General features: G+C 58.3%; 1 protein-coding gene and 1 long non-coding RNA gene across 2 annotated transcripts in view; one reads left to right on the top strand and one right to left on the bottom strand.

The window, feature by feature from the left end:
- Nucleotides 1–27188, bottom strand: part of CABLES1 (Cdk5 and Abl enzyme substrate 1) — a 47714-nt gene extending 20526 nt beyond the window's left edge. Inside the window, exons 1-6 of the mRNA XM_015570531.1 lie at nucleotides 27121–27188; nucleotides 22128–22220; nucleotides 14858–14935; nucleotides 6904–7000; nucleotides 5442–5598; nucleotides 4354–4457 (exon numbers count right to left, since the gene is read on the bottom strand). Of these exons, the coding sequence (XP_015426017.1) occupies nucleotides 4354–4457; nucleotides 5442–5598; nucleotides 6904–7000; nucleotides 14858–14935; nucleotides 22128–22156 (465 nt within the window). The 5' untranslated portion in view covers nucleotides 22157–22220; nucleotides 27121–27188. The remainder of the gene's footprint in view (nucleotides 1–4353; nucleotides 4458–5441; nucleotides 5599–6903; nucleotides 7001–14857; nucleotides 14936–22127; nucleotides 22221–27120) is intronic.
- LOC107184683 overlaps nucleotides 27118–27878 on the top strand; it is a 14746-nt gene continuing 13985 nt past the window's right edge. The window contains exon 1 of the long non-coding RNA XR_001515577.1: nucleotides 27118–27194. This is a non-coding gene — a long non-coding RNA (uncharacterized LOC107184683). The remainder of the gene's footprint in view (nucleotides 27195–27878) is intronic.

The raw sequence follows: 27878 nt of genomic DNA, 5'->3' as shown, positions 1-27878 counted from the left end.
CTGCAGGGGCGCCCACCCGACATGAGGGTCACCCCGCAGCAGGCGTGCACCAGCGAGGCCTGTGGAGGCAGCGCCCACCCGCCCAAGGGCCGAGACCACAGACCTCAGAGGGGCCTCAACAACCCGGGCTGAGCAACTGCGTCCTCCGTGTCCTCGCTCCTCAGTGCCTGTTACACATGAGGCTCCGCACCCGGGGGAGAGGGGGCCAGTTTGTCAGGAGCGTCATCCTGCAGGCTCGACTTTGTGTGCGTGTGCGTGCATGTGTGTGCATGTGCGCGCGCGCCTGTGTGCAGAAAGAGTAGGACAGCTACTTACTGTTATTTCATTTTATTGATTTCAGAGAGGAAGGGAGAGGAAGACAGAAACATCAATGATGAGTCATGGGTCGGCTGCCTCCTGTACACCCACACTGGGGATGGAGCCTGCAACCCAGGCATGTGCCTTGGCCGGAAATCAAACCATGACCTCCTGGTTCATAGGTCGATGCTCACCACTGAGCCACGCCGGCTGGGCTGACTGTTCTGTTGAAAATACTGATTTTACACCAAGTCAGCTTCTCTCACACCACAGGGCCTCCGCGTGGGCTCCCTGCCGAGGCCTGGGATGGCCCCCTTCCCAGCACCCATTCTCAGTATCTTCTCGAGAGCCTCTCACCTCTGACCTCCAACCCTCCCTGACATCTACCATGAGGTCAAGGAGCATGGGGACTGTGGTGGGTTTAACCTTCTCTGAGCAGGAAGCACTTGGCCTGGCGCACAGTAGGTCCCGTCAATAGTGGCTGAGTAGACAAATCCTATGCCTGTTGCCCAACACACAAAGTGAGCAAGCAACCTCCCCTCCCCCCCACACGCTCCATGTGAGATGCTTGTGAGGGGCCCGTGCTCCAGGCCCACGTCTGGCGAGGGATCCCCTGGGCGCATGTGAGGCTCATGTGACATGCACATCCATGACCGAGATGAGCGTGCCGAAGCGCAGGCGCCTGCGTGTTACCAAAGGGCCCGTGTCCATAGCGAAGGAGCGTTTCCTTCTCTGGAAAGCGAGCCACGACAGGAAGCACGGCAGGTTCAATGAAAAACGAGCGGCTCGGAAACACAGAACACGGGGTGGGACACGTGTGCGGACCTGGCAGGTCACCCAGCCACTGCCCACGGAGGGAGAACCCACTGTGCACAGCGCCCACGGGGACTGCAGCCCAGCCCGCGAAGTTCCCGGTGAAATGATTTAAAGAGAAAACCCTGTCCTGGCAGCAGCCGGACCCCAGGCCTATGGCAGGAGGGGCTGGTGTCATCCCGGACGTGAACCATCTGTGGCCGAGCTCCCACCAAACCTCAACGTCCATGAGAATGGCGCCTGATTCTCTGGGGGCTGAGAGTTTGTTAAACTGCTGACCCAGAGAATCCCTTTCTTGTCCCGAAGTCGGTGGTGCGGCCGTGGGCGCGGAGGGCTGTGGGGTTCAGCGGTGAAGGGAGCCAAGTTCTCACCAGGCGCTCCGGCCCCACGCCCACTTCCTGTCTGTCACCGTGGCAGCCGGTGGGCTCCGGAGTAGCTTCCTGCCCAGTCACTTAACAAATGAAGTGACTGACAAGTCGAGCAGGGACCACACGGGGCCTCTTCCTACAGTCATGACCGCTCTGCTCTCCCTGGACATCAGGGCAATGCATCTGGTGATTCACTAAGCACTTACTATGCGCTGGCTCAGACTGATGAGCTCCTTACTATGCGCTGGCTCAGATGAATGAGCTCCTCACTGTGCACTGGCTCAGACCGATGAGCCCCTCACTGTGTGCTGGCTCAGACTGATGAGCTCCTTACTATGCGCTGGCTCCTATAGATGAGCTCTTTACTGTGCGCTGGCTCAGACCGATGAGCCCCTCACTGTGCACTGGTTCAGACCGATGAGCTCCTCACTGTGCGCTGGCTCAGACCGATGAGCTCCTCACTGTGTGCTGGCTCAGACCGATGAGCTCCTTACTGTGCGCTGGCTCAGACGGATGAGCTCCTTACTGTGCACTGGCTCAGACCGATGAGCTCCTCACTCTGTGCTGGATCAGGCCAATGAGCTCCTTACTGTGTGCTGGCTCAGACAGATGAGCTCCTTACTGTGCGCTGGCTCAGACGGATGAGCTCCTTACTGTGCACTGGCTCAGACCGATGAGCTCCTCACTCTGTGCTGGATCAGGCCAATGAGCTCCTTACTGTGTGCTGGCTCAGACAGATGAGCTCCTTACTGTGCGCTGGCTCAGACGGATGAGCTCCTTACTGTGCACTGGCTCAGACCGATGAGCTCCTCACTCTGTGCTGGATCAGGCCAATGAGCTCCTTACTGTGTGCTGGCTCAGACAGATGAGCTCCTTACTGTGCGCTGGCTCAGACGGATGAGCTCCTTACTGTGCACTGGCTCAGACCGATGAGCTCCTCACTCTGTGCTGGATCAGGCCAATGAGCTCCTTACTGTGTGCTGGCTCAGACAGATGAGCTCCTTACTGTGCGCTGGCTCAGACGGATGAGCTCCTTACTGTGCACTGGCTCAGACCGATGAGCTCCTCACTCTGTGCTGGATCAGGCCAATGAGCTCCTTACTGTGTGCTGGCTCAGACAGATGAGCTCCTTACTGTGCGCTGGCTCAGACGGATGAGCTCCTTACTGTGCACTGGCTCAGACCGATGAGCTCCTCACTCTGTGCTGGATCAGGCCAATGAGCTCCTTACTGTGTGCTGGCTCAGACAGATGAGCTCCTTACTGTGCGCTGGCTCAGACGGATGAGCTCCTCACTGTGCGCTGGCTCAGACCGATGAGCTCCTCACTCTGTGCTGGATCAGGCCAATGAGCTCCTTACTGTGTGCTGGCTCAGACAGATGAGCTCCTTACTGTGCGCTGGCTCAGACGGATGAGCTCCTCACTGTGCGCTGGCTCAGACCAATGAGCTCCTCACTCTGTGCTGGCTCAGACCAATGAGCTCCTCACTGTGTGCTGGCTCAGACCGATGAGCTCTGGTGGTTGTTTTTAAAGAAGCAATGACCTCACAGAGGTCACAGTGGAAAAGAACTACCCACAGGTCTGGTTCGCTTTCTGTGTCAGCAGCTGGGGAATAAGGAGGGAAGAGCAAGGAGTAGGGCCAGTTTTAAACTAAATGCCTTTGGCCCGGCCGGCGTGGCTCAGAGGTTGAGCATCGCTCTACTAGGAGGTCACGGTTCGATTCCCGGTCAGGGCACATGCCTGGGTTGCAGGCTGGGGTGTGAGGTGTGCAGGAGGCAGCCAGTCAATGATTCTCTTGCATCACTGATGTTTCTCTCCCTTTCTCTCTCTCTGTAATCAATAAAAATATATTTTAAAAATTAATAAATACACTAAATGCCTTTGGTAATTCATCCCAACTCTGGCACTGGAATGTCTCTGGCTCCCTGCCTGTTACAGGAGGAGACGCGGGCGTAGCTGGCCAGGCCCCGGGTGTCTCTGACGTCACCCTGTTGCCAAATGTTCTGTGAGGAGAGGCCGGAGGCCAGGGCCCGGCACAGAGGCCACTCAGGTCTGAGTGGGTGCCAGGTGCCCTTCACATGTAGGCTGGGCCCACTGCGGCTTCCGAGACACGACAGGGGGCCTGTCCCAGGAGAAGGGCGGGCTCACTGCTGGGCCGGGTGCAGAGACCGCACGGGCGGGGGAGGGAGGCACCTGGCCGTGTGCTCAGCTGCGCCCTCCGACCAGCTGGCAGGGAGACGACAGGGCGTTCTGGCCGTGCTCTCCCACCGATACCTGTGTGCAGCCCAGGGGCAGCGGTTTCCCAAAAGCCCTTGCGCCTCTCCCCTGGCATCTCGGGCTCTGCCTGCCTCTGAGTTGGCACGTCTCCCCAAGAAAGTACCCGGGCCCTGCCAGACCCTCTGATCTCGGGGAACGGCCGCCAGGAGCAGAGCGGTGGGAGGTGGTCAGCCAGGAGCCGAAACCAGACTCACAGAGGAAAACAGGAAGAGCCCGAGAAACAGCTTGTGTGTGACAGCCACACTGTCCTGCTTCCCTTTCCCGGGAGAGGGCTCGGTCGCCCTGAGCCCGGGCCACGTGTTTGCTCAGTGGGCACTGCAGACCCACCCTCGCGAGGACTCCACCAGCTGGCTTGACCTCAGCGCGGCCGGTGGCCCACCCTCTCCCAGTGGGTCTACAGATGCCACGCTTTGGCGAGTGAGCCGGTAGCTAACGTGATGTGTGCAGGCCAGTGACCAGCAGAACCCTGGACCGGCCACGTTCTGGTCTCCCCATCAGCACGGCACCTGGAGGGTCTCCAGCCTGAGCAGGGTCTGAAGGGGCCCCGCTCCGGGCAGCGCAGCTGAGGGAAGGCCTGCCTGCCGCCTCCATGCTACTCACCATGTACGAAGGGAAGATGAGGACCCGCTTGTGCTTCCCACAAGGCCACTGGGGGTCGTCCAGGAGGTTCGGGTCGTAGTCCACAAAGTCTCCCAGGTCGCTGCCTAAGGGCCACAGGCAGAGGGACAGTTAGCGCAGAGGTGAACGCCTGTGCGGGGGACTGAGGGCGGGTCAGGGCACCAGCTCGGTCGCCTGCCTGCCATGCAGTCACGGTCTCTGCAGCCAAGGAGGCGTGTCCTCTCCGACACGGGCACCAGATTCTTCACCTGACGACGAGCTTTTCCACTTTAGAAAATGACACGTGAATCGCCCTGACCCGGAGAGCACAGGACCCCGGAGCAGGGACAACACAGGGACACTCGGACAGAACACGTGGCGCCAAAAGGCTCGTTTCTAACCCTGCAGGTCATTGACAGCTGAGCCCCGTGAGAAGCGCGTTTTGGGGTGAACCCTCCTGGGCAGACTACTGTGCCCATATAAACACGGATCAAAGCAGGCCCATGCACTTGGGGACCAGCGTGGTGGGAGCACGGACAGTGTTTCCGACTCAGCACCTGGACAGGCTGAGCCCTCCGATCGCCTGGGCTCTCTGGGCAGTGGCACTGCCACCAAGAGCTCCCGTCAGCCCCCGAGGGTCGCTCAGGCCGAGCAGGAAGCACCCAGCCTCCTTCCGCAGCCCATCCGCTCGCGTGCGGAGAACCACAAGGGACGTTCTGCACCGGGCCCTGGGCTTCTGGCCCAATTATTTGAAGAAAAGCCCAACGTGAGCACTGAAAAGTGTAGGCAAGAAGCAGTACAGGGAGGTAACTCTGAGGCGCAGAGAGGTGGCGAGAAGCCGGGTCCTGCCCAGCCCGCTCTGCACGAGGCCGTGGGGTTTCCCCGGGGGCGCTCAGGGGCTGGGCGGAGGCATCTCATTGGAGAGGCCACCCTCTGGCCGGTTGTGAGGCTGAAATCCTCTTGCCCAATCACGTCGCCTGTGGGATGAGCTCACACTCAGGGACCTGGCCCTCCCGTCTGCACACAGGAGACCCACCCACACTGTACCCCAGACGCCTCCTGCCGCAGCCCCCAGACCCAGCAGCCGGCACCTGTGTCGAGGCTCCCCTGGGTGCTGCTGGCCCGCCCTATGGAGAGGCTGCGGTGGCTCAGGGTGCGGAAGTGGGAGAAGGAGGAGGTGGAGTCGATGGTGCCCCTCCGGGCTCCCAAGGCGTTTGTGGGCCACAGGAACTGGGTGTACGACACCGTCTGGAAGGAAGACAAAGGGCAGGTGAGAGACATGCCAGGCAGCGTGAGGCTGCGCCCGACCCAGCGACGCTGCATGTCTCCCACTGCGACTCTGACATCAGGAACCTGGAAGATGACTTCTATTCTGGCCAAATCTGTGCCAGAACCGCTGCCTGTGGCTGTCCCTGACTCCCCCCCGCTCCCCCGTGAGAACGCTCAGGTGACGCGGCTGATGTGTGTTTGATAACAATGTGTTGTCCTAGACCAGTGATGGCGAACCTTTTGAGTCGGCGTGTCAGCATTTGAAAAACCCTAACCTAACTCTGGTGCCGTGTCACATATAGAAATTTTTTGATATCTGCAACCATAGTAACACAAAGATTTATATTTTTGATATTTATTTTCTATATTTAAATGCCATTTAACACAGAAAAATCAACCAAAACCCGCCCCCGCCCCCACCCCCCCCATTCCTGGGTGGACACTCAGCCTTCAGGAGAGAAAGCAGCACATGTATCTTTCTCTCCGGCGTGTCACAGGTTCGCCATCGCTGGCCTAGACGCTGTGGGGATGGTGTGGCTGCGCGAGGCACGGACTGGCAGTGCTTTCCATGAACCAGCACCTGCAGCGCTCCAGGCCCCGACAGCTGGAGTCCCTAACAAGGGGCGTGACCCCGTGCCCTGCGGCAGACCCATCCACGGGGCTCACCTCCGCTTCCCCTCCCCGCCCCCGCCCCCACCCCCCCCATTCCTGGGTGGACACTCAGCCTTCAGGAGAGAAAGCAGCACATGTATCTTTCTCTCCGCCAGCCTGGGGACCACAGCTCAGGCCCTGGGGGAGCTGTGCCGGGGGGTCCTGTGCATGCAAGCTGCTGGGACGGTCTCCCCAAGGACACCCTGCATGGTCTCCCCAACAAGCTTTGGGGGGCTCATGAAAGACTGGATTCACCCTTCACACCCTAGACGTCACCCCGCAGCCTGGTGAGCTGCGTGTGAGAGGCGTGGCAGCCCTGGGGCCTGGGGTCTCTGTCAGAGGCTGGCACCCGTCTAGTCGTGGGGAGGCGGCTTGTGGGCACCATCCATTACTGCTGTTCACACTACCCACAACCTGCACCCCAGAGCATGCATGTGGACACGTGTGTGCACACGCAGGCAGGGAAACCTTGTGTTGCTATGTAATCGCGGCCTCGATGGACTTCGCCTGCCCGCTGGGAGCCCAGGAAGGTGCCCCCCACCCCTCGAGCGAGGCGCGTGGACTGCCCTCTCTTCTGCTTCCCGACCCTGTGGCTTGGGCACAGACTCGCCAACGGGAGCCGGGCAGCCTTACCTTCCCGTCAGCGCCCAGCTCCACGCCTTCCAGGCCAATGACCTCTTTCAGGCTCACGGCACCTGCTGACTGTCTCCCTCCGTCCGACTTCAAGTCCCTGGGAGGACAAGCCAGAGAGGAAAGCTGCTGTTTGTACCCAAAAGAGGTGCTGTGATGCTCACTACGACACAGTCATGCTGACGAGAGGCACCGAGCAGGCCTCCCCTCGCCCCTCCGCCGGGCCGGGTCAGCGGCTCAAGGGCAGCCCCCCCCACGCCCCCGACTCTGACATGAAGGACGCGCAGCTGAACGGGTAGAAAGGCGGGTGCAGAGTGTGGATCCCGGCCTCCCTCCTCTCAGCAAGTCTCTCTTCTCTGGACGGTCATGGCACAGGCACCAGAGGCACCCCGGGCACAGGGACTACACTCTGCTGGGCTCTTGCTGCTGGCTTCTTCTTAAATCTGGGGAGATCCCTCTCAACCCCCCCTTTATTCAACAGGAGGAAGAATTTCTCATCCTGAACAGCTCTCAGGCTCACTGCTGGCCACGAGAGAATTAGCGCCACAAGGGTCACCTCCTACTTTGCCAGGCCACCTGGAAAGCGAGTATCTTTCTATAAAACAATGTCCAGTGTGAACAGCAAGCAGTCGCAGAACACTTCACACCTGACAAAGACTGTCACACACCATCCCTTTCATCCTTTTTTTCAAAAATGTAGTTTTACTGATTTCAGAGAGGAAGGAAGAGGGGGAGATAGAAACATCAGTGATGAGAGAGGATCATGGATCAGCTGCCTCTGCTGCCCCCTAATGGGGATCGAGCCCGCACTAGGCATGTGCGCTGACCGGGAATCAAACCATGACCTCCTGGTTCATACATCAACGCTCAACCACTGAGCCGCGCCCGCAGGCCCCTTCATTCTTGACAACGCCCCTATCAGACTGTTGTTGCTATTACTGTCCCATTTTACAGATGAGAAAACGAGGCCCAGAGTAGGCAGATGGCTGGCCACGTCCCCTCTCCTTGCAGTTCTCACTAAGCTGTGTGTTGGAATCACCAGGGATTTCTGACAAACTCCTGCAGTCTGGCTCCCACCTCAGCCATGCTGATTCCATTGTCATGGGTGCAGGAGTTCTGAACGCTCCCAGGGGTCTAAATCGCAGCCATATCCAGGAAGGGGGGGGAGGGATGGGAGGTAGTGTAAGGAGGACAGGGAAGGGGCCACAGAAGATGGGGGAGGGGATGAAAACACACCAGGGGAGACAGCCCCACAACAGTGATACCTCTAAGCAAGAAGCAGACGCAGAAGTGGGCTCTCTGGGGCTGAGCCACCCTCGCAGACAGCACTGCAGTTCACCCCGTGGGTCTCCTGGGAAGCCCGTCACCTCGGGCGGGAACCCCAGGCCCGTCTTAGTTTTGTCCCCTGACAGAGCGGACGTACTCGATTTCATCATGGTGGGTCGTCTGGTCAGAGCAGCGGCCCGTCTAGCTCTCCTGGTGCCCAGAGGGGGTCCCCTCGGTGCTCAGGGCCTCCTGTGGCCAGCTCCTGACTCCCTCCTGTGGGCGGCACAGTGCTCCCGTGTCCTTTTCCAGCTCACTGAGTGGCACCGCATGGAACTGGGCAGCAGGGCCGAGCCAAGGCCCATTCCTTAGGGAGCGTCTGGCTAACGAACCGATGTTCCTCTCAATGACAGCAGCAGCCGTACGTGCGTGTGACTTAAAGCATCAGCACCTGGCAAGTGGGTGACCCGAGTGTGTTGTGGACAATGAGCTCGTCTCAGGGCCTCCGCCTCCGGGACGGCCGCTGGGATTTACTTCAGTGACGGGGCTGCCTCCTGGGGCCGGGGTTGCATCCGGGAGCCCCTCTGGGCATCAATCTTTAAAGAACAATGCGTTGAACACGTGGATGTGTAACTAACTTAAAAGCTAATTAAATGTTAACAGGATTTCCGGACGCTTAAAAAATAACAAGCCAGAGATCTGCTTCACAGAGAGCAGAGCGTGAGGCTGGCTAGGCAGCAAGGCCGCCTCTAGCCCGGCATCACCAGGGGCTGCACCCCAGGCTCAGCGACAAGGGCTAACGCGGTTCCCTCACCATCGCCCCGCACCGCCGCCATCGGGCAATCTGCCTGCTGGTCCAGAGCAGAGCGCTGCCCCCAGTTCAGAAGCAGCGGACGGGCCAGGCCACCAGGCCTCGGACAATCAGAGCAGCGTTCAGTCCTGCCAGCCTTCGGGCTCCCACTAAGCTCGCCATCCACACGCCACCCCCCGGGCACTGGCAGCCATGAGGGGCCTCTGCAGGCAGCTCCTACAAACAGCCGACCACGGCATGATTCACCCATGAGATCATCCCAGAGCCGGTCGCGGGGGGAACATGCTCGGCCGTGGGGGAGGGGTGTGGAGGCTGGAGGCCTCTCTCTGGAAGGGCCGTCCTCTGTGTCACCGAGTGACGAGGGGACGACCCCATCTGAAATGCCCAGCAACAAAGGCTGGGGACATGAACGCCACACGGAAGCGGCTGTTTCAAGCTTCATGTCCAGAGACACTGGGGCTCCGACCGTGCAGTCGGCTCACCCAGTGACTGTCCGTCAACCAGGCATGCTTCTCTCAGTGGGTCTGTCCCCAACACACACCTCACAGGCGCTATTCTGTTGGGGTCACAAGCGTGGTTGTTTTCTAGAATCCTCAGCCACAGGCTTCCTGGACTCACTCCAACCTCCTTCCAATCGGATCTACACGGAAAAGGAGGCTCACAGCCCTGGCCAGTGTGGCTCAGTCGGTTGGGCGTCGCCCCAAAGGTTGCTGGTTCAATTCCAGTCAGAGCACAGGCCTGGGTGGCAGGCTCAATCCCCAGTAGGGGGCGTGCAGGGAGCAGCCAACGGATGTTTCTCCCTCTCCCTTCCAGTCTCTCTGGAATCAATTTAAAATAAAGGTAGGTTTATGGTTGTATGAGAAACAAGAGCTTATTTTCGTATTTATTAACGTTGTATTGCTTCCCATGGAAAGAGCTGTAACCCTCCTGCCCCGCCCTGTATGTGCAAAATGCCTGCGGATGCCCCACCTCCAGGGACTGAAGACCATCTGGCTCTCATGGCAGCCATGTGCACGGGGCGGCGGGGGCAGCTCTGACTCCAGGCCTGCAGTCTCCCCCTCACAGGGAGACCCGCTCCCAAAGCTCTGGAGTTGGTGTCTGGGACGGGCGTGCCTGTTCCCGCTGACGGGACGCCGTGAATGGAGTCGCCCCACAGGACGCCCTTCTGGCCTGTAATGCAGCTGCACTAGCCTGCGGTCCAAGCAGGAGGTCCTGCCGCAGGAGGGACAGGCCAGAGGGTGGAAGAGGGCGGGAAGCAGGAGGAAGCTCTGGGTCCCGGGCGGACCTTCGGCATCGCCCACATTGCGTTATTCCCACCTCGCGACTCCCACCCAGAACGGACCTGGGGAAACCACCCGCTTCCAACTCCACGTGCAGCCAAGAGCGTCCCTGCTTCCCGCAAGCCCGGCGCCCGTGCAAAGAGCCGTGTGCTCATCTGCTCGCAAGCTGCATGCTACTGACATTTCCCACCGGAGCTGACGGAGGGCGAGGCCAGCCAACTGCCGACAGCCAGAGACCGAGGGGTGTGGACAGGCACTGGGGAGCTGGGTGTTGTCTGAATGCACCCGCCCTGCACCCCCGCTCCGTGCCCATCGTGCCCCGGGCAAGACTGAATTCCCAACGGGAATGAACGGGAAAAGAAGACAGTTATTAGAAGCATCTCCCATCTAACAGGGCAGTGAGGAGCCAGGAAAATTCCAGGGCAAGTGGAACAGGGAAACTGAGGCAGGAAAGTGAAAGCAAGGCCAAACAGCCCTGGCCCGTGTGGCTCAGTGGATAGAGCATCTGCCCGCGGACCAACGGGTCTCGTGTTCAACTCCTGGTCGAGGGCATGTACCTGGGTTACGGGTTTGATCCCCTGCCTGGGTGAGAGCTCGTGCAGGAGGAATCAACCCATGTGTCTCTCACGTCAATGTTTCTCTCTGCCTCTCCCCTCCCCCCCCCCTTCACTCCCTAAAAATCATTGGAAAAAATATCCCAGGGTGAGGATTAACCAAAACAAAACAAAACCCCAAGACCAAACAGTGTGGGCAATTTGCAGCCAGCTTGTCACTAACAAGCCATGGTCTTCCCCACCCAGGACAGAGACAGCAAAGGGTTAAAAGCTCCCTAAGGAGGGATCCCAGAGAGGGAGGGGGAGGGGAAAGGGAAAAAGGGCCCTTTCACTCCGCAGAGAAGCGCAGCCTGGGGCTTGGCAAGGCAAAGGGGCAGGTGCTTCTCCTGGATTCTGGGGATTCTGGGAAGGCCCCACAAAGTAAACAGGGGCCTTGAGAACGAATCTGCTCCAAGAGAGTCCGCAAGGAACCTGGAAACCTACAGACAGGAGGGCGTCTGAGGACTCGGACCCCACCCCACCTGCTCTTCAGATTAGCCGAGAGCTGAGCGCCCTCTGGCTCCGTAAGCCGCAGGTGTAGGGCTGCTCGCCTTCTTCTCTCGTCTGAGCATGAATCCAAGTATGAGAGGACTAGGTGGAGGCTGGGATAGCCACTCCCTCTAACTCGGTGGTTCTCAACCTGTGGGTCACGACCCCTTTGGCGGTCGAACGACCCTTTCACAGGGGTCGCTTAAGACCGTCCTGCATATCAGATATTTACATGACGATTCACAACAGTAGCAACATGACAGTTATGAAGTAGCAACGAACATAATTTTATGGTTGGGTCACAACGTGAGGAACTGTGTGTAAAGGGCCGGAAGGGGGAGAACCACTGCTCCGACTCGGCTCGACTCGACTCTGTGTCGGTGGGGCCCCAGCAGGACGACTGTCACCAGCGCCTGCGAAGCCTCCCCCGGGCCGGCCTGTCTGCTTCGCTCAGCAGATGTCAGGAGCCAGTCAGTCAGTTCAGCTTAAACCCAAGAACAAAGCTGGGGGGCAGGGGAGGGGGTAGAGGGGCTGGGATGCCCCGGCCGCCAGAGGGGCCAGAAGACAGACCAAGAAGAGATAAGGCCACCCTGACAGATGCTCTCCAGTCAGGGGTTCAAGTGCAGTGAAGGGACTTTTGAGTTTCCTGTCTTTAAATCTTTCTTGGGATGAAGTTGGGACGCACATAGACCCGTCCACGGCTGGTCTGCGCCTGTCGGAATTCTCGGGCACACATGGCCTGGTCCACGTGCCTTAGCACCACGGAACCACGGGAGCCAGAAACCATGCGTTGAGCAGCCCGGTGGCGTGTGCGGTGAAGAATTATCTTGTTTTTCTTTTCTTTTTTAAAAAAATTAATCTTAGAGAGAGGGGGGGGGGGGGGGGGAGGAGGGGAGAGCAGGGAGCCTATGGGCTCGAGCTGCAAGGCAGGGAAGCCCCCTTTCCATCCCGGGAATCCTAGGACTTACGTCCTGGTCACGGAGAGGCTTTAGCGTAAAGGTAAAGGAATTTTCCACAGTGAAAACATACTGGTTAGTATGCACATGAGCTGCAGGAGTTTAAAAATATGTATATGTATAAATGTACTAGCATAAACACTTGTCATTTAAGCATAATTATTTCCCAATAATTAGCTTAAAGATGATAATTATAAGTGGCAGTTATTATAAATAGGGTATCTGTTCATTAAAACATTTAAAAAGCAGAACAGCCCAGCCAGCATGACTCAGTGGTTGAGCACTGACCTATGAAACAAGAGGTCATGGTTCGATTCCCCGTCAGGGCACATCCCCAGGCAGGGGCGTGCGGGAGAAGCCGATCCATGGTTCCCTCTCATCATGGATGTTTCTCTCTCCCTCTCCCTTCCTCTCTGATATCGGTGAAAATATATTTAAGAAAATGACGAGCAGGACACTGCTGAGTCTCGCTGCTCAATCCGACTCGTGCTGCCAGTTTCTCCTGAGGACGTCAGCATGTGCCGCCCCCGCGAGCATGTTCTCTTCTCTGCTGGGTGACATGGGGACCCGGCCGGGGGCTTTGTTACAGAAATTACCTTTTTCTGCATTTTGGTTTCTCATCTATAAAAGCTGAGGGAGTGGCGAGTTTGATTGTTCGTATCCAAGATGTGAGGTTACGTCCCGTGAGTCCTCGCACATTCTGCATCTGCATCTGGGACAAGTGGCAGGACGAGTCTCCTAATAACCTCACAGGTGACTCCCCTAAATACCGCTGTCCTCCCTTATCCACGGCTTCGCTTTATGCTGTTTCAGTGACCCCTGGTTCCCTGGGGCCCGAAAATATTAAGTGGAAAATTCCAGAAACAAACAATTCGTAAGTTTAAATTCCGTGCCATCCTCAGGCCAGAATGGAATCTCAGTGTCCGCTCCTTCCCACCCGATGGGAGCCACCTTGTCGGTGCGTTCACGCCACAGACGCCCCTGCCTGTTGGTCACTCAGCAGCCGCCTTCGTTATCAGACCCCATCCCCGTCCGCAGGGTTTGTGCTCAAGCGACCCTGGTTTTACTTAATAATGCCACGTCCTCATAACTCTCACTGCAGCAGATTGTTACCATATCCTATTTCATTACTAGTTACTGTTGTTAATCTCTGTGCCCAATTTATAAAGTAAACTTTATCATAGTTGTGTACATACAGGAGAAAACATGGTATATACAGGGTCAGTACTACCCGCAGGTTAGGCACCCACGGGGTCTTAAAATGCATCTCCCGTGAACCAGGGGGCACCGTAAAGGGTGAAGCAGCACCAGGACCTGCCGCCCTCCCTCGGGCCAGGTCCTATGTGGACAGCCTGTGACCGTCACAGCACCCAGAAGGAGGCCCTGCATGAGTTTGCAGAGGCCAGTGCCAGCACCCACGGCGCTCCCGCCACCCACAGCGCTCCCAGCGTCCTGCCCTGAGCCCCTGCCGCTCCCTGACGACACAGATGCAGGGAGCAGGTGCGGGTGAGGGGCAGGACTCAGAGGAGAGGCACCGAGTCTGGGGCTGGGGAAGGAGGCAGCGCTTTGCAAGGTCAGAGCTTCACTACCTACGTTTGTTTCAGACCAAAGGAGGAGCTTGTTGACCTTGAGAGGTGGCGTTCCCCCTCTGCTTCTGGTCCGCTCTGCTCTGGTATTTGCTCCGCAGGCTGGTCGGGTTCCAGCCCAAGCCCAGTACAAGGAGGCAGAGTGGGCACACGCTGTGTCATTCCTTTCCTGACCTCCCTGTCTCCAGAGCTGGCAAGGCCCGGGGGGTGGGGTGGGCCTTGCATTGTTCTTGCTTCACAGGATGAGGATATGCCAACGTGCACATCAGAAGCAGCAGGCAGCATGGCGAGGACACACACACACACACACACACACGAACACGGGGACACACACACAGATACACACGGGGATACACACACAAACACACAGATAAACACAGGGACACACAGAGGGACGGGGATACACACACAGAGACACACACAGACAAACATGGGGACACACACACAGAGACACACGGGGATACACACACAAACACACAGATAAACACAGGGACACACAGAGGCACGGGGATACACACACAGAGACACACACAGACAAACATGGGGACACACACACAGAGACACACGGGGATACACACACAAACACACAGATAAACACAGGGACACACAGAGGGACGGGGATACACACACAGAGACACACACAGACAAACATGGGGACACACACACAGATAAACACGGGGACACACACAGACACGGGGATACACACACAGAGACACACAGATAAACACGGGACACACACACAGATACACACACAGAGACATGGGGATACGCAAACACAGACACACAGATAAACACGGGGACACACACACACACCTGCAAGAACGCTTTCTGGCTGAAAAGAGGGTAGAACTCTTTCCTTCGACTTTCCCTGAATTTTCATGTCAGAGAGAGGCCAGCTGCCGGGAAGGGAAGGGCGGCACCTCCCACACGTGGTCCCACAGCCTCTCGCCCGAGAGCCACGGCGAGTGCAGGTACGTACCCGGCCTGGGCGCTGTCCCGATACGGCAGCACTGAGAACACGCTGCAGAAGGATCGCCTGCCACTGAGGAGGACGATTCTACAAAATAAAAACAGAAAAAGAACAAACAACAAACTAAATGCAAAGACTCTTAAATTTAAAAATCCCCGAGCGACGAAGCGCTTATGGGATTCGCAGCGGCGTCTGCCCCTCCCTCCACCTCCGCTGACGCTGCCTCCGATCCCAAGTCAGCCAGCGAGACACCCTGCTCGGAGGGTCTGCAAGGAGCACAGCGAGTCCTCCGTGCGACCTGCTGGCTGTGGGCTGCACAGGCCAGGCGGGCCCAGGGCTGAGCTGGGTGCCCGGTGCTGTGCCCGCAGCCACATTAAACCCCTGGCTCTCACCCTGCAGTTACGGAGCAAGAGCAACGGGCCAGGAACCATGAGCAGGAGAGACACGCAGATGCTTGGCAGGTGTGTCTCCCAGGCTGCGGCACACGGGCTCTGAGGGTCAATGAAGGAACCAGGACCAGCAGCCTCAGCCCCATCCCTGCGACAGACACTCCTGGAAACGGCTCTACATGACGCTCTTACGCAATCGAAGGGCACGCAGACAGGCATTAGTGAGCTCTCAGCAGCACTTACCCTGGCATCGAGAATAACGTTTGCGAAAGAGAGTGATGGATGGAAACAATGGAGAAATGAGTGGAAATTAAAAAACAACATTCTTTGGCGCCATGGCAACACACATCAGATGCGAAGCTTGCTGGCTTCTGTAATCTTTCCCTTCAGTAACTAATCCTGAAGCCAGCAGAGCAGACAGCACCACAACGGCATCAGATTGGGGGGCTCTGACCTGGTTCACTGGGACATTCCGTGGCTTCCACGCTCGCCAGTCGGGCTTCCCAGCACGGCACGGGCCTGTCTCCTCGCTCTTCCTGCCTCTCTGGCCCTCACACACGGCACCCCCACGCCCCTCACTCACCACAAAGGACTTGCACACCTACTTCAAGTCCCGCCTTGCACGCCTCTGTCCTTTGCTATTCCTTCTGCCTGTTGTGCCCACACGGCACTCGGGGAACTCGTATTTGTCCCTCAACACGGGCTCCGCCGTCCCCTCCCCCAGTTACTCATTCCCCTCGGCGCTGCTTCTGCTTCTGCTCCCGATTTCCTCCTCAGGAGGGTACGGACCCCAGAGCGGCGAACCAGGGGCTGCTCCCCTCTTCCCACGGTGGGTGCAGCCGTGGCACCTGGCAGCCCCCCACCCCAACGCCCTGGGAGCACTGAGTCCCCATCACCGGGGACAGGACTGCGGCTGCTCACTGCACAGTGACTCCCGTCCACAGTGGCCGACGGGACCCAACAACGTCCCAGCTTCACACACGGGAGCTTCCCTCCGAGCCCCGTGTCCCACGTGGAAAGGACAGGAATGTAGCTGCCTTGTTGTAACGTCGCTGCAGCGATGAGAGCTCAGGACGCCCCAGTCCCTGGAGCCTGTTCCTGGGGGGGAGGGGAGTTCACCAGCAGAGTCTCAGACTGAGAACCCTGCGGTCTGTGCTCCACGGACGACGAAGGAACACGTGTGGCCTGTCTGTGAACGGACACACACACAGAGGGCCTCTTCTCTCTCACGGGGGATTCTCATCGGCCGCCACAGCCCCGAGGCCTGGCCACTTCTACAAGGACCTGGCGTCCACCCGGAGGGGTGGCCAAGGCCTGCAGGCCACACCCTGCTGCTCCCTGGTCCGCTCTGGAGACCCAGCTGCCATGCAGCTCCGTGTTGATTTGCTCAAGTAGATGTAATAGCTACTACTCACAAGTGTCTATCAGACGCCAGATCTAAATACTGTAACAAAGGAGGCCCGGGAGGTGACACACTCGCGGGTGTGACTGACCGTGGGCCCCATCACCCCAGGTGCCTGAGGCCACGCTCCTCTCTGTGACCAGAAGAGGCTCCTCCTGTGGGCTGGGCTGGGCACCCAAGGGCTCCTCGGACACCCAGTGATCAGCCTTCACCCGGTGTTGAGGGTGTCTTTCAGCCTGGCCTGCTGGTCACCAGGCGGAGCGTGGGGTGGGGACAGAGGGTGACCGACCCCAACAGCAGCTGTGATATCAGGGCTCTGTGTCCCCCGCTCTGCACAGCCTGGACCCCTGCCCAGATGGGAGGAGAGGGGTTCTGTACCCCCACCCGCTTTCCACCAGGAGAAAAGCCTGGAGCCCCGCCCTCTCCCCGTCCACGTGAGGAAGGAAGGCGTTGGACAGCCTCGTCTGGCTTAGCGGACGGCATCTCGTCACTCGGGCTAAAGTGCCCTCCTTCCCACACACCGAACTTGTTTGGACATTTTTACTAGAACAAGAGAATGAGAGCGTGTAATGCCTGCGAAACGCGAGCATTCTTTCCGAGGCTGCAGCCACCACGTGCCCATCAGTAAATGAGCTGCATTGTTTGCTACGAGAGCTCGCACTGTGTGGTCTGGCCAGGAGGCCTGGGAGCGGCCGACAGCTCGAGTCTCATTCAGAAAAGCATGTTCCTCTAAGCACAGGGCAGGCTCAGCAGCGAGTAGGTGCCTCTCTGGTCCAGCAGCTGGGCTGGGGGAGGCGAGGGAGGACCACACGCCCCTCGGCACGTCCCGTCCTTTCTCGGCCACCATCCGTACCCGCCCACTTTCTCAGGGACAGAGAAGTCCCACAGGTCTGCAGCGGTTCACGCCCCACGGAGCTGGCCATGGTCAATGCAGCCGCTGAGAACACAGCCCACGTGTGTCCTGAGTAGCTCTGGGATCCGGGGGACGGCGAGCTCGTGCCGCTGCTTCCTACACCGGCAGCTCCACGCAGTGACTCTGGAGCCCCACGCGGAGTCCAGACCGGGGGTTCCTGTGAAGGTGCCGATTCACTCTTTGTGAGCGCCAGGCAGCGTCCATCCTGCACACACACCAGGACGTCAGACTCGCAGCCCCTACACGCGCGTGTGCGTTTGCAGAAGCAGATCAGATGCAGTGCAGGACGACATGACAGCCCCGCTCTGTTCCGATGGCCCGATGAGCTTGGGAAACCGGCCGCCTCCACGTCTCCCTTCCGGCCACGGGGGCGCCTTCTCTCCTGCACCAGTGGCCTGAGAAGCCCAGTTTCCCGTCTGCGACACGGAGCTGGAGCTGGTCAGGATGAGCAGGAAGTGGTACACGGAAGGGAAGGGCTTCAAAGAGGCACTAAGTCCAGAGAGATGGGCCTTCAAGGGATTAGAGATCACATTCCCATACACAGAGTCTGTCAGCGCGGCAGGCCCATGGGTGGGCTCCCTTGGGTCCAGGGTTTTCCAAACCCTCCCAGGAGGCACCCTCTAACTTTCTTCTTCACCAGCCCCTTTTCTGTGCTTAGGAAAGTGTTTCTGGTCTGAGGGAACTTGCGCTTCAGGGCACAAAGCCTGCGTCCCTGGTGAGATGCCGGAGGTCTCGGGACGGCCGGGAAATGTACACGGCCCCCTATAATCGACAGAGCCCATGGCCCACGTGTACTGCATCTGCCTTCAACCCGGCTGCCCGGTGCCCAGTGTCTGAGCAGACGGCGTCCAGGGTCATCCAGGGCTTGTAGGTGCTGCCTCAGAAGCCCCAAACCAGCATCTTGCTCTATTTCTAGGCCTCGAGGTGTCTCTCTTGGCGTGAGGAGGCCTGAGGTCTGCAGGTGGAATGTTCAAGAGGCAGCAGATCGGTGATTCTCTCTCACTGATGTTTCTCTCTCCCCCCAACTCCCTTTCTCTCTGAAATCAATGGGAATGGCTGTGGAGATGGCAGAGGGCAGTCATGAAAAGACGGCTAGCAGCTCTGTGATGACAGCACCACCAGCCTGCATGGCGTGCGTAGGCCTGCAAGGCATTTCCCACCTGACTTGTGCCAGCTCGGCGCCCCCGCCCCCTCGCTCCGACGCCCTGTGCAGCCTCACTCACCATGGTGCTGGCCATGCTTCCCTTCGTCCGGGCTCTCCCTTTTCCATGCCCAACTGTTGGCCCCCGTTCCTGCTCCAGGACCTGTCCCGGCCCAGCCCACTCCAAGGCCAGTCTTCTAGGTCCCTCTTCTCTGAGGTGCCTTCCCTCCTCCAGCTCCTGAACTGGAACAGCATGTCCCATGCATCTGCCAATGTGGCAGGGCCCAGAGCAGCTGAGCGGCTGAGGTGCGGGCTGAGCACTCTGGGAAGAAGTGGTTGCAGCCACTGCCCGTTCCCTGGGGCTGCCTATTCCCTGGGGCTGCCCCACAATGCACCACAACGGGGCGACTTCAACAGCACCCTGTGCCCGCCCCGTGCTGGAGCTGCACGTCAGAAACTGAGCGTCTGCAGGGCCACAACCCTCTGAACTCTAACGAGGCCCCTGCCCCTTCCGGCTGCTGGTGGCGGCCACGGTCCTGGCCTCTCCCTGACCCCCTCACTCCATCAGGTCCCCAATCCAGCCTCCCGGCTTCACTGATTCAGGAGACCTGGAGGTGGTTCTGACTCGAAGAAGATCCACCCCCCCATCGGACCACGCCTCCCGCTGGGGCTCACTTCCCTCCACACACCGGGGTCTGATGTCATGGAGAGAATGGGGTGAACGGGGAGAGAACGGGGTGAATGCGGAGAGGACGGGGTGAACGTGGAGAGGACGGGGTGAACGGGGAAAAAAGAACAAACAACAGGACAGGACAGGGTGAACGCGGGGAGAGAACGGGGTGAACGGGGAGAGAACGGGGTGAACGCGGAGAGAACAGGGTGAATGCGGAGAGGACGGGGTGAACGCGGGGAGAGAACGGGGTGAACGTGGAGAGAACGGGGTGAACGGGGAGAGAACGGGGTGAACGCGGAGAGAACGGGGTGAACGCGGGGAGAACGGGGTGAACGGGGACAGGACAGGGTGAACACGGAGAGGACGGGGTGAACACGGGGCGAGAACGGGGTGAACGCGGAGAGGACAGGGTGAACGCGGAGAGGACGGGGTGAACACGGGGAGAGAACAGGGTGAACGGGGACAGGACAGGGTGAACGCGGAGAGGACGGGGTGAATGCGGGGAGGGAACGGGGGGGAGGGGGGGGGGGGGGTGAACGCGGAGAGGACGGGGTGAATGCGGGGAGAACGGGGTGAACGAACGTGGAGAGGACGGGGTGAACACGGGGAGAGAACAGGGTGAACGGAGACAGGACAGGGTGAACGCGGAGAGGACGGGGTGAACGCGGGGAGAGAACGGGGTGAATGGGGAGAGGACGGGGTGAACGGGAGGAGGACAGGGTGAACAAGGAGAGGACGGGGTGAACGCAGGGAGGACGGGGTGAACGCAGGGAGGACGGGGTGATCGGAGAGAGGACGGGGTGCACGGGGAGAGAGGACGGGTAAACAGGGAGAGGGTGGGGTGAACGGGAAGAGGACGGGGTGAACGGGGAGAGAGGACGGGGTGCACGGGGAGAGAGGACGGGTGAATGGGGAGAGGATGGGGTAAACGGGGAGAGGACGGGGTGAATGCGGGGTGGACGGGGTGAACGGGGTGAGGACGGGGTGAATGTGGAGAGGACGCGGTAAACGCGGGATGGACGGGGTGAATGCGGAGAGAACGGGGTGAACGCGGGGAGAATGGGGTGAACGGGGAGAACAGGGTGAACGGGGTGGACAGGGTGAATGCGGGGTGGACGGGGTGAATGTGGAGAGGACGCGGTAAACGCGGGGTGGACGGGGTGAACGCGGAGAGAACAGGGTGAACGCGGAGAGAACGGGGTGAACGGGGAGAGGACGGGGTGAATGTGGAGATGCGAGGCCCCAGCTGTATCTCCAAGCAGCTGCCCTGACGTACTGACCACGAGGCTGACGGAGGTGTTTTGTGCTGTTTTTCAAGAGACGCAGGATTGTCTTATCACGCTTGGTCTTCAGTTTCTGATCTTTCCCCGTTTCTACCTTAAACTTTGCTGAACACTCTAGGTCAGGTCAGGCGTCTTGTCCGAGGACAGCTGCCCTCCCTCCCGCCAGCCGCCCTCTGGTCCTGGCGGAGCCAGAGCCTCTGCCCACGGGCAGCAGGTCTGGGGACCGAGGAGCCCCGTCCGGCCTGCAGCCTGAGTCACGGGAGGCGGGAGCTGGGCCCTGAGAGGACAGAGTCGGGCGGGAGCAGGCTCCCTTCTCCGGGGCGGGAGGCTATGACACACGTGTCAGAGGTGACACGCGAACTCATATTTTTGGTTGATTTTTCTTTGTTAAATGGCATTTAAATATATAAAATAAATATCAAAAATATAAGTCTTTGTTTTACTATGGTTGCAAATATCAAAAAATTTCTATATGTGACACAGCACCAGAGTTAAGTTAGGGTTTTTCAAAATGAGGACACGACGAGCTCAAAAGGTTTGCCATCGCTGGTCTAGACATTAGTGGCCTTTTGCAAACCAGAAGCTCAAGCGAAGTGGTCTGCTCTGGGACAGTGTCCCTAACTCCCCCGTTCCGGGGAACCACTGCCCAAGTCACAGGTAAGTGGAGGGAGCTGCCCCTAAGGGTGCAGCACCAGAGACCCCGAGCCGCCTTGGGCTCAGGTCCAATGCTGCCCTCGCTGCCACGAATGGACACAGCCACCCCCTCGCAGATGCGCCAGCAGTGATGCCTCCAATCTACATGTCACGGGACAGTGAGTGTTCATATCAGGGTCGTGTAAATTTTCACTTAACAGCGCTTTCCGACAGGCCCTGTGAAGAAGAGCTGGAGAAACAGGCGCCCAGTGCCAGCAGCCAGGCAGCGCGCCAGTGCCCAGGGGCACCCGCGGGCAAGGCCATGGCTTCACGCTCCTGCAGCTCCCCAGCGGCACCAAGACGCGCCCAGCACAGGCCTGGGGGGCATCCGCTGACCAAGGCGCACCGCCCAGGTGAAAACAGAAAACAGCCCAACAGAGCAGAAAAAGAGGGAAAAGACAGAACACGAAATTCAACTGTTTCTCTTCAAAGGTTTCCATGCAAATATACGTGCGTGGTATTAAAGACTCAGTACGGCCCGGGCCGGTTTGCTCAGTGGATAGAGCCAGTCGGCCTGCGGACCGAAGGGACCAGGGTCGATTACGGTCAGGGCACAGGCCAGGGTTGCCGGCGCAGGTCCCCAGTGGGGGGCGTGCAGGAGGCAGCCGATCCATGATTCTCCCTCATCATGGATGTTCTATCTCCCTCTCCCTCTCCCTTCCTCTCTGAGATCAATGAAGATATAGTAAAAAATAAAAGACGGCGCGTGGTTCATCGAAACCTCACCCAGCCTCTGGGCAGTGTGAGGAAGCAGGAGGCCGAGGGGGTGTCTGTGCGTGCGGTACCTGCCGTTCCTCGTGTCGTGCTGCCGCATGTTCTTGATGAAATGGATCTTCTTAAAGGTCTTTGGTCTGGGCGAACCCGAGAGAGTTCGACATCTGAAAAACAAAGTCATTTCAAAAATGCAGTCAGGGGCCCGCTGGACGGCGGAGCCACCTCCACACAAAGACAGGAAGGAAAGACCAGACAAACGGGGTGAGTCACCCCCGGATAATGAGGACAATATGGCTGGGAGCAAGGAAGCTTAAAAAACACCGAAGACAGACAACTTCCTTGATGATGCTGATAACAAGTTATATGGGCTCCAAAACGCCAGCTCCCGAAAACCATTGTCCTCAGGTACCACGACTCCGCCTATCGGTCCGAAGACATCAATCCTTCTTGTCATCTTAGGTTCGGAGGGAAACAACACGGGAAAAGTCCGTGTGAAACAACCCTGAGCCACCTTGTTGTCCGCAGCCCTCTGCCTGCGCAGCTGCGGCTCTCACGCGGCTCCGCCTGGAGCTTCACTCGAAGGAGGGTCAGCCCTGGCGAGGGGGCGGCGTCTCCTCCTTTTTGTTTTTAAGATAAATTTTAAACAAATATTTGTTGAACAGAACGACTTGGATTGAAATGATTTTTTCCTGGAATGTACGACACGGGCTTCCATGGGCTGAAAGACCTGACTTGTGTGTGTGTTTTCACAGTTACCGGTGCGTTCCAAGCTCCACAGCTGCAACAACACCAAGGAAAGCAAAACACCCCACACACAAGGCTTTTCTTGGAAAAGGGAACTGACTGGTCTGTTTTGGTTTTTGCTGCCAAATATTGTTGTTCACTTAGACCTTTCTGACCCCAGGGCTGATTCTGCCATTGGGAGTGGGGACCCCAGAACGTAGCCTCCGAGAGGAAGTTCCAGGAGCTGTGCCCACTGCCGAAGCCATAGCGAGGTCGGGCTGGGTCCCCAACTTCAGTCAGGTCTGAACTTTGAGGCTTCAGGGGCAAGAGTAACAAGGTAACTAACAAGCAGGTGGGTGTGGGCAGGTGGGCTCAGGACCCGGGGGTGATGGGGTGGGGGCCGGGTCACAGACCCACAGAGCAACCGAACCTCTAAAATCCCCCAAGGGCCAAGCTCAGGGGAAATTAGGTCCAGACCTCAGGGCGTCCATCCCCTCAGCCCCTTCCCCACCTCTAGGAAGGGCCAGTCTTTCTAGAAGCTTTTCACCAAAGGGCACTGACATTTATTTATTTTCTAAGAAACAGCCCCTTAAAATGTGACTTCGCTTGCAAACAATCACAGCGAAGCCGTGAGTGCGACGAAGCAAAGGCGTGACACCAGGTATGTGGTGACTCTCGAGGAAAAGGGGGTTCCCTGGGGTCTAGTCAGGTCACTGCATCCGAGCAGGGTCCGCAGCCCCGACCCCCACAGTCGTCCCTTCCCTGGTGCTGCTGTGAGGACTCCCGCGACGGCCTGTACAGAGCTCCGCCATCTGTAGGTGGCGCAGGATGCAGTCACATGGAAACATGCACAGCCGTGCATTTGCACGTGGATGCAAACATGCACACACGTCTCAGGTGCCCTGGTTCTTAAGACCAGTGGCCTCAAAGGGTGCACACTCGGGGACCACCTGCCCCCTATGTTGCTGAAAGTGCGTCCTTGTTAGGGTCCTGAGTTCTTGGCTTTAAATAGATTCTTTCAAAGACCTGCACTGCCTGCCGGAGGGCCTTTAGCAGAGCTCCCTGGGGACTTCGGGGGGAAGCACCCCAAACCCCACTCCCCCTCAGGCTCTAGCCCAGGTTCAGTCTCCTGGGGGCTCCTCCTGCCTTCTCGGGCAGCTCTGTGGGGCAGGCCCAGGACCCCATGGCCTCACTTCTACCCCCAGAAACCAATGCTGGAGTCTGCAAGTCACTCAAGGTCCCCACTGTCGCTCTCACACACAGCAGAGGATTCTAGAAGCTCAGTCCCTGGCGAGGGGGCTCTGAGAGTGCAAGGACGCCCCCAGGGGATCCTGCACAGGCCGAGGGGTCAGTTGTGCCTCACACCCTTCCCCGCCTTCCCCACTGGAGAGCTTCCTCGGCCGGCCCGTCCAGGCCAGTGGCCACAGCAAAGTGAGCAGGACTGTGAGCACCTTCCCACCTGCCCCAGGGGCCGGAAGCCCGACTCAATCCCAGGCCCAAGGAGGAACACCGGCTGCTCCCTGCCTCTGGGCCCGCAGAGAGGGCTGTAGGTCGGGGGACACAGCCCCACAGGCCTCTGCAGGAACTGGGAGTCATCGGTGGCTGTCAGCACCAGCAGGGGAAGGAGGAGGTGCAGCAATCGCTGAACAGGGCACCAGCCAGCCCCCACCGACCCAGACAGGCTGGAAACTGGGGCGGCAGCGGCTGCCACGTGTGCGCAGGTAAACGAGGTTTTTCTGGACACCTAGGGAGTCCTGGGATCTTATTTCTAGGACACTCGGTAACCACCAGGCCAGAGGAAACCCCCTCCTTGTAAATGCTCAATTCTTGGAAACTTACTAACACACTGGGATGCACAAGAGAAAAGCAAGACTTTCAAAAGGAGAACTTAACAAAGGTGCTTTATGTGGCTCTCAGCGCCCGATCCTAGCTGCCTGGGCTCCCTTTCAAGGAGCAGTGTGTTGTCCTGCATCTTTTAAGCATTCAACTCCATCCCCAGGGAGCCTGAGGACACCCTAGGGAATCGTGGCGTTAGCAACCATTGCCAAGGAAACCGGAAGACTGAGCACGTGTTGTGGCAGGGTGAGCAAAGAATGAATTAATTTTGAAACCGCCTGAATTAACATGTAAACATCCATTTTAAAACATACACTTTAAGTGACGCAAAATTAAATTAGGGTAGGATTAAATTAAAAACTAATTTAATGAAAGATTAGCTCTTTCTTGTTAGCACTGATTATAGGACACACGTAATTATGCAAAAGGTTTTTAATAGATGCCTTGGAGCCACTTGTTCAATGTGCTGAGTTTAAAGGCAAGTTGGGCATTAGCATTCCACCCCCAGTTTCCCCAAAACTTCAGTACTGTTAATGATACATTCATTTCACAGAACCTGGGAGCTGGGAAGGACCTCAGCGATCAGCCCCTTGTCCCTCCCGCATTACAGATGGGAAGACTGAGGCACCAGCGAAGCTAAGTGAACTTCCAAGGCCATGTGACCAGTGTGTAGAAGAATCCGGTCAAGCCCTCAAATCCCCTGACTCCTAACCTAAGGTCCCTCCTGCTATGCCATGCTGATGTTATTTCCTAGGAACAAGTATATTTCCAAGAAAAAATTTTTTTTTAAATATATTTTATTGATTTTTTTTCAGAGAGGAAGGGAGAGGGATAGAGAGTTAAAAACATCGATGAGAGAGAAACATCGATCAGCTGCCTCCTGCACACCCTCCAGTGGGGATGTGCCCGCAACCAAGGTACATGCCCTGACTGGAATCGAACCTGGGATCCTTCAGTCCGCAGGCCGACGCTCTATCCACTGAGCCAAACTGGTCAGGGCAAAAAAATTTTTAAGTAAGAAAGAAGTCCAGGGGAAAATGAAGACTTCTTAAACTGCCTTGATTCCCTTATTTCTGACTGATGGTTAGATGTTGGATTTGAACAAGATTTGCTGGGAATTCAGCAGTTTCTGGAAGAGCTGAGGGAGATACCCGGTCTCACTCGGCCTGTGTTGCCACCAGGGCACAAGGGCAGAGCAGGCTCAGCCTGGGCCAATTCTGAGAGGGGCAGGGTGACGGGCGTGTGGCCAGGAGCACATGCCCAGCGCCTCCTCGGCCCCTTAACCACCTGGGCCCCTAAAGGGGAGCCATGTCTTCCCACCGGGCCCCCTTGGCGCACGGCCACAGGCGCCCTGACCACGAGCTGCTCAGGCCCTGGGGACACCAGGCTGCCAGCTCCGCACACTGGTTTCCCGTGTGTGGCAGCTGCTCGCAGCACCGTCCCCCATCGCTGATCACGTGGGCCAGCGCCAGCCCCCACGGACTTTAGTGCCGCTTCTGCAGCCCTCCCTCCAGGAAGTGGCCCTTCTCCCAATACTGACAGCAGCCACGACGGAAGGACACACGCACCACGCCTCGTCGTCCCGCAGTGACACGCACTCACCTGGGACGGGCCCCGAGTCACAACCGTTTTCAAAAGCGGAAACTGAACCATCAGCCCCGCTGTCTCTTTGGAATAAAGTCAATGATGAGACTCAGGGCATCTGACACGTTCGACCTGACGCAGGCCTGTCCATGCTCCACCCTCCACCCAGTGGTCTGTGCACAAAACCCAGGACCTGGGGGGAGGCTCTGGGCCCAGAAGGAGCCGGCTCCAGGGTGAGCTGCCTCCCTCCACATGAGCATCTCCCAGGCCCAAAGGGAAGGGCCCAGGACGCCCCAATCCTGACCCATGGCCCGACCCACGGGTGCAGGTGTGGGTTCCCGGAGGAGCTGTGCGAGCTGAGGGAACATCCTACGCCGGCTCCCCTGCTGCTGCCACGTGTGCCCTGTCGGCCAGCGCCCAGCTCGCTCAGCTCCTTCTGCAGGAGCAGCCCCCACGGGCCACCGGCTGGGCGGCAGCGAGTGCTGCCTCCTCCAGGAGGCCTGGCTGGCCCACAGTGCAGACGGGGCGGCACTGCAGTCACCCAAAAAGGTGCCGCACGCACTTCTGTCATCTCCAGGGAGGGAGGGACCAGCCCCACGGAGCAGGCACAGCTCCCCTCACGCGTTGCCCAGCACCTGGCCGCACAGGGCACTGCCACGCGAGCCCAGGGTCGTGTCTGCTGCGTCACATGGCACCTGACGGGGGCCAGGCTGGGCTGTCTTCATCGCCAGCAGCTTTCACAGGGAAGGGAGGAGGACCCCACACTGTTCTCCTGGTCCTCAGGGCAGGGGTGTCCAAACTACGACCCTGGCGCTCAGATGTCATTTTAAACACTTAATTCTGCAGATCAGGAGTGTTAACTGTGGCTGTGACCTTGTCCAGTGAGCCATTTACACACGGAAACGCCCGCCGGACACTCACCTCCGCAGGGGGGCGTTCTCCTCAATGTCTTCCAGCGTCTCCAGCGAGGCCCTCTGGGAGAGGAGCCGGCGTCTGTGGAGAGAAGGGAGAAGCCTGGGCGTTAAAACTGCCTGTGAAAGGGACCGGGCGCTCAGTACGTCGAAAGCTGTTCTAAGAAAGAAAGTCCAATAAAGTCCAAAGAGATCAGACAGCAGCTTCTTTACGAGGCCGCGTGCCCCCAGCCGCACCCTGAAGGCCAGGCCCAGCTTGCCGTCCATCCAGGGCTGCTTTGTGGCGATTAGGGAAGGGACTGCTCCCTTTTATGCTGCAATTTTCCCCAAGGACCAAAAAAGACACAAGGTGGCTCTTACAATGTGCACTCGGCACCAAGCGTCAGACAACGCTGCTGCGTGTTCGGACATCAGTCGTCTGTACAGGCTGCCTGATGAATATTACACTTCAAAACCCTGTTAAATACAGTCGCAATCCGGGTGCAATAACATCACTAGGAGCAATAAAGAAGTGATGGTCTCTGAGGGCCATGACTTCAAAAGCAGTTAGAGACCAGGGTGACCTCACTCCCGGGGGAGTCTCTCAGAGACCAGTGAGGACAACACATTTCCAAACGAACTGCAAACCGCCTGCCACACCTCCTCAACCAGGTAACTGAGACTCCCTGGAATGGGGATGGGGATGGGGATGGGGATGGGGATGGGGATGGGGATGGGGATGGGGATGGGGACAGCCAGCTTCCCCGGAAGCCTCTCACCCAGGCTCCT

The sequence above is a fragment of the Myotis davidii genome, unplaced genomic scaffold (genome assembly GCF_000327345.1).
Source record: "Myotis davidii unplaced genomic scaffold, ASM32734v1 scaffold1467, whole genome shotgun sequence".
Classification (NCBI taxonomy): Eukaryota; Metazoa; Chordata; class Mammalia; order Chiroptera; family Vespertilionidae; genus Myotis; species Myotis davidii.
Note: the sequence above shows the minus strand (reverse complement) of the source record. Positions and strands in the feature narration are given on the sequence as shown.